Source organism: Asparagus officinalis, chromosome 1 (assembly GCF_001876935.1).
Source record: "Asparagus officinalis chromosome 1, Aspof.V1, whole genome shotgun sequence".
NCBI lineage: Eukaryota > Viridiplantae > Streptophyta > Magnoliopsida > Asparagales > Asparagaceae > Asparagus > Asparagus officinalis.
Window position 1 is genome coordinate 127,411,576 of NC_033794.1, and position 3,218 is coordinate 127,414,793.

General features: G+C 34.4%; 1 protein-coding gene across 1 annotated transcript in view; it reads right to left on the minus strand.

The window, feature by feature from the left end:
• LOC109841483 (calcium-dependent protein kinase 27-like) overlaps nt 1-3,218 on the minus strand; it is a 14,264-nt gene that overhangs the window by 6,408 nt on the left and 4,638 nt on the right. The window contains exon 3 of the mRNA XM_020410453.1: nt 856-999. Within this exon, the coding sequence (XP_020266042.1) occupies nt 856-999 (144 nt within the window). The remainder of the gene's footprint in view (nt 1-855; nt 1,000-3,218) is intronic.

Here is a 3,218-nt window from a genome sequence, read left to right on the forward strand (position 1 = left end):
AAAGTTTAAAACGCAGACACGCATTTAACAGGAACTATAAAAAGGGAACTCAACCTGGAGTTCTGGTGCAATAGAAGCAACTTCAAGACAATCAAGTTGACTGTAATTTTTATTTTTATTTTTTTATTTTTTTATTTTGTGGGATACACGAGGGAAACCTTGGCAAGGCACAAGGATCCCTAGGCCGAGGCCCGAGCTCCACCACTGACCCGTACCAAGTAAAACCCTTGGTGTGTGTGTCCCACCTTCCATTTCCACACTACAGGTTAGGCATCTCTTTACTAAATCTTTGGCACCTTCAGAGATGCTAGGCCATGGATCTGTCTCAAAGTCGAGCTTCCCATGTAAAACCTGTTCGAATATAGCTTGCTCGGTTTCTGAAATTTATGCAAAAAAGAAAACATAACTTCAATTGAAGAAAAGGTATTTTCACTTAAACACCCAAAGTTTACTCTATTTTTTATTTAGATAACCCAAAGTGCTTTTTTGCCCAAAAAATACAGCAAAGTTTTAACTTTGATAAGCCAAAGTTTTCTTTTGCCCAAAGAGTACCCCAAAGTTCAACAAAACTTAACTTTCAAACCCTAAACTTTAACAAAAATTTAACTTTGATACCCAAACTTCAACAAAAAAAAAGCTTGGGTATCAAATTTAACCTTTTCTTTTATTAACTTTGGGTTATTAAAGTTAAAATTTGTTGAACTTTTGGGGTATTTTTTTGGGCAAAAAGACAACTTTGAGGTATCAAAGTTAAAAGAAATTTTGACCTTTGGGGTTTCAAAGTCAAATAACTCATTAAAGAAATAAAGTGCAACATTAACAAAGTTAAACATGAGCAAAAGCTGGACTACAGACCTCCCCAAAATGGGGGCACCCCACTAAGAAGGATGTAGATAATCACACCAGCGCTCCACACGTCAGCTTCGGGACCATAATGTTTCCTCAAAACTTCGGGTGCAACATAATAGGGGCTACCAACAACGTCCGTAAATTTATCTCCTGAAACAATAGAGCTGTCAATACAAGATCAGACATATATAGAAAATGCAGTATCATACTTTGCATCATATAGAATAGAAATCACCATTTCAATGTAAATGCATCTAGTTTTATAAGCATACAAGCCCATATATGCATATATGCACATATTTCACTTTCGAGAATGTTATGATGTTGGACAATGAGAGTAAATTTGGTAATAACAAGAAATGATGGATCATGGTATCTCCTTGATGAAATTATTGTTTGGCAGTTGTGGAATTAATAAGTGGTTGATTCCCTGAAACTGATGTGTCGATGTGATCAAAAGGACGCTAAGTTGAAAAAAAAGGAAAAATAAGAAAAGGAAAAAAAACTGATGTGTCATACAAATGTGTGTTTTTGTGTCATGTCTATATAGGGTGTGCATGCATGCTTTTTTGTCTATATATTGACAATATGTGCCTGAGTTTTGATTCTTTTGAAAATGAAATGATTTCACAATTTCCTTTACGAGCCTTGTAATTAAAGCCTGAATAGGGGAAGATTTCGAATTTTCTGAAATGCAAGATTGAATCAAGTGTTGATGATTCCCGATACTAGCACTTTATGTATCCTTTATGTTTGTTAATAATTGCTACGAAGTAGTACACGCTGTTGTAAAGTATAATGCAAGCTAGTGGCAGTTCACTAGAAAACTTGATGATAATAAGGTAGTATGAAGATGTTAAGCTCCCAACACCATTAGCAAGAGATCGACTTGACAAATCAGAATACAAGAAACATAACCAGCCTTCACTAGGAACAATATCAACCATACAAACACAAAACTAGCTCCGTGGATGTTTCCATCATATCCTTCCATAATTTTCAAAGGAAGCTCACTGAAGTGAGAATCCAATATTTATTCCAGGATGAGACACTAAATTAAGATTCTGATATTTTAACAATATCAATCTCTTATTGTTAGTAATAAAAAGGAAATGGTTATACGATACAATTGGATATTGACCTATGTATTTGTCTCCTGGTTTTTCTACCTGACATCTAGTTCACAGAACGTGAGGACAATACAAGGTTACAAGAGGTTATCCAGGATGATCTTGAATGTCTTTTTCCCCCTTTTAAATATGTGGGAAGCCAAGTACTTTTCTTGATTTAAATTTCATGAAAGGCTATGGCTCACACAATAATCCCTCCCATACACTAGCTTTGAATGGGACCTACAATTCTCAGGGGATCTTATTTTGCTATACTAAATTTCGATTAATCTTTTAGGTGTCGTGGATGCTACCACTAACAGTGTCCCAAATGTACAATTTTTTCACTGATCGTCTATATAAAACTTCAACCATAAAACCTCCATTATTGAGCGTCAAAAGATGTAACGAGAAAGCATCCCTTGGTAAGAAATTTCCATTTGTGACATGTACATTGTAAGTAAACCCACCTGCTTGCCATCTTATTCTCCATAGTTTCCTTACTAGTTGAAATCCCACTGCATATCCATCATGTGGATCCTAACTCCACCAACAAATAAGCTATTTGAATAACCATAATCCATATCCCATACCATCCATGTCCAAATGTCATTACTTTCCAATTTGAATTGGGGACCATTTACTAGCAAGTTTAAACATCTAAGACATGTAACATTATACAACAGCTAACAATGGAATCTGAGAACATCTTTTTCCTTCGAAAATACTTTGACAGTTCACTATACTATATTACATTGGCCGTCATAAGTATTGTCATGTATTAATACAAAGTAAACAAGGATCAATTAATTAACTCCTCACAAAAAAAAGCATGATACAACTTTTAGTCCTAGATTAATGAATATTCAATATCTGGATGTCTCGAGTATCAACCATTATTAGAGAAAGACCACCTAGATCAATTCTCTTCTAAACTCAGTCTAAACTTCTCGACGAACAAGAATCACATTCTCCTTACTCAAACTAAATAAATCATCCACTTCATAACGGTGCTCTTAGTTCTCTCCTTTTATATCCGTTTATTTGTATAATGTCTATCGAGGCTATTTGATTCATAAAATATTAAAAATATAATTATCATCACAATTTACAAAGTTGGTCTCTGCCAAAATTCTTGCAATCAATTTGATTGTAATTTTCTTTTGTAAAAGATGATCCTCTTTTCTACCATACTCACAAATTGCAATGAACAAACAGTTGAACACAAAACTATAATGATCAACCCTCATCATAACTTCC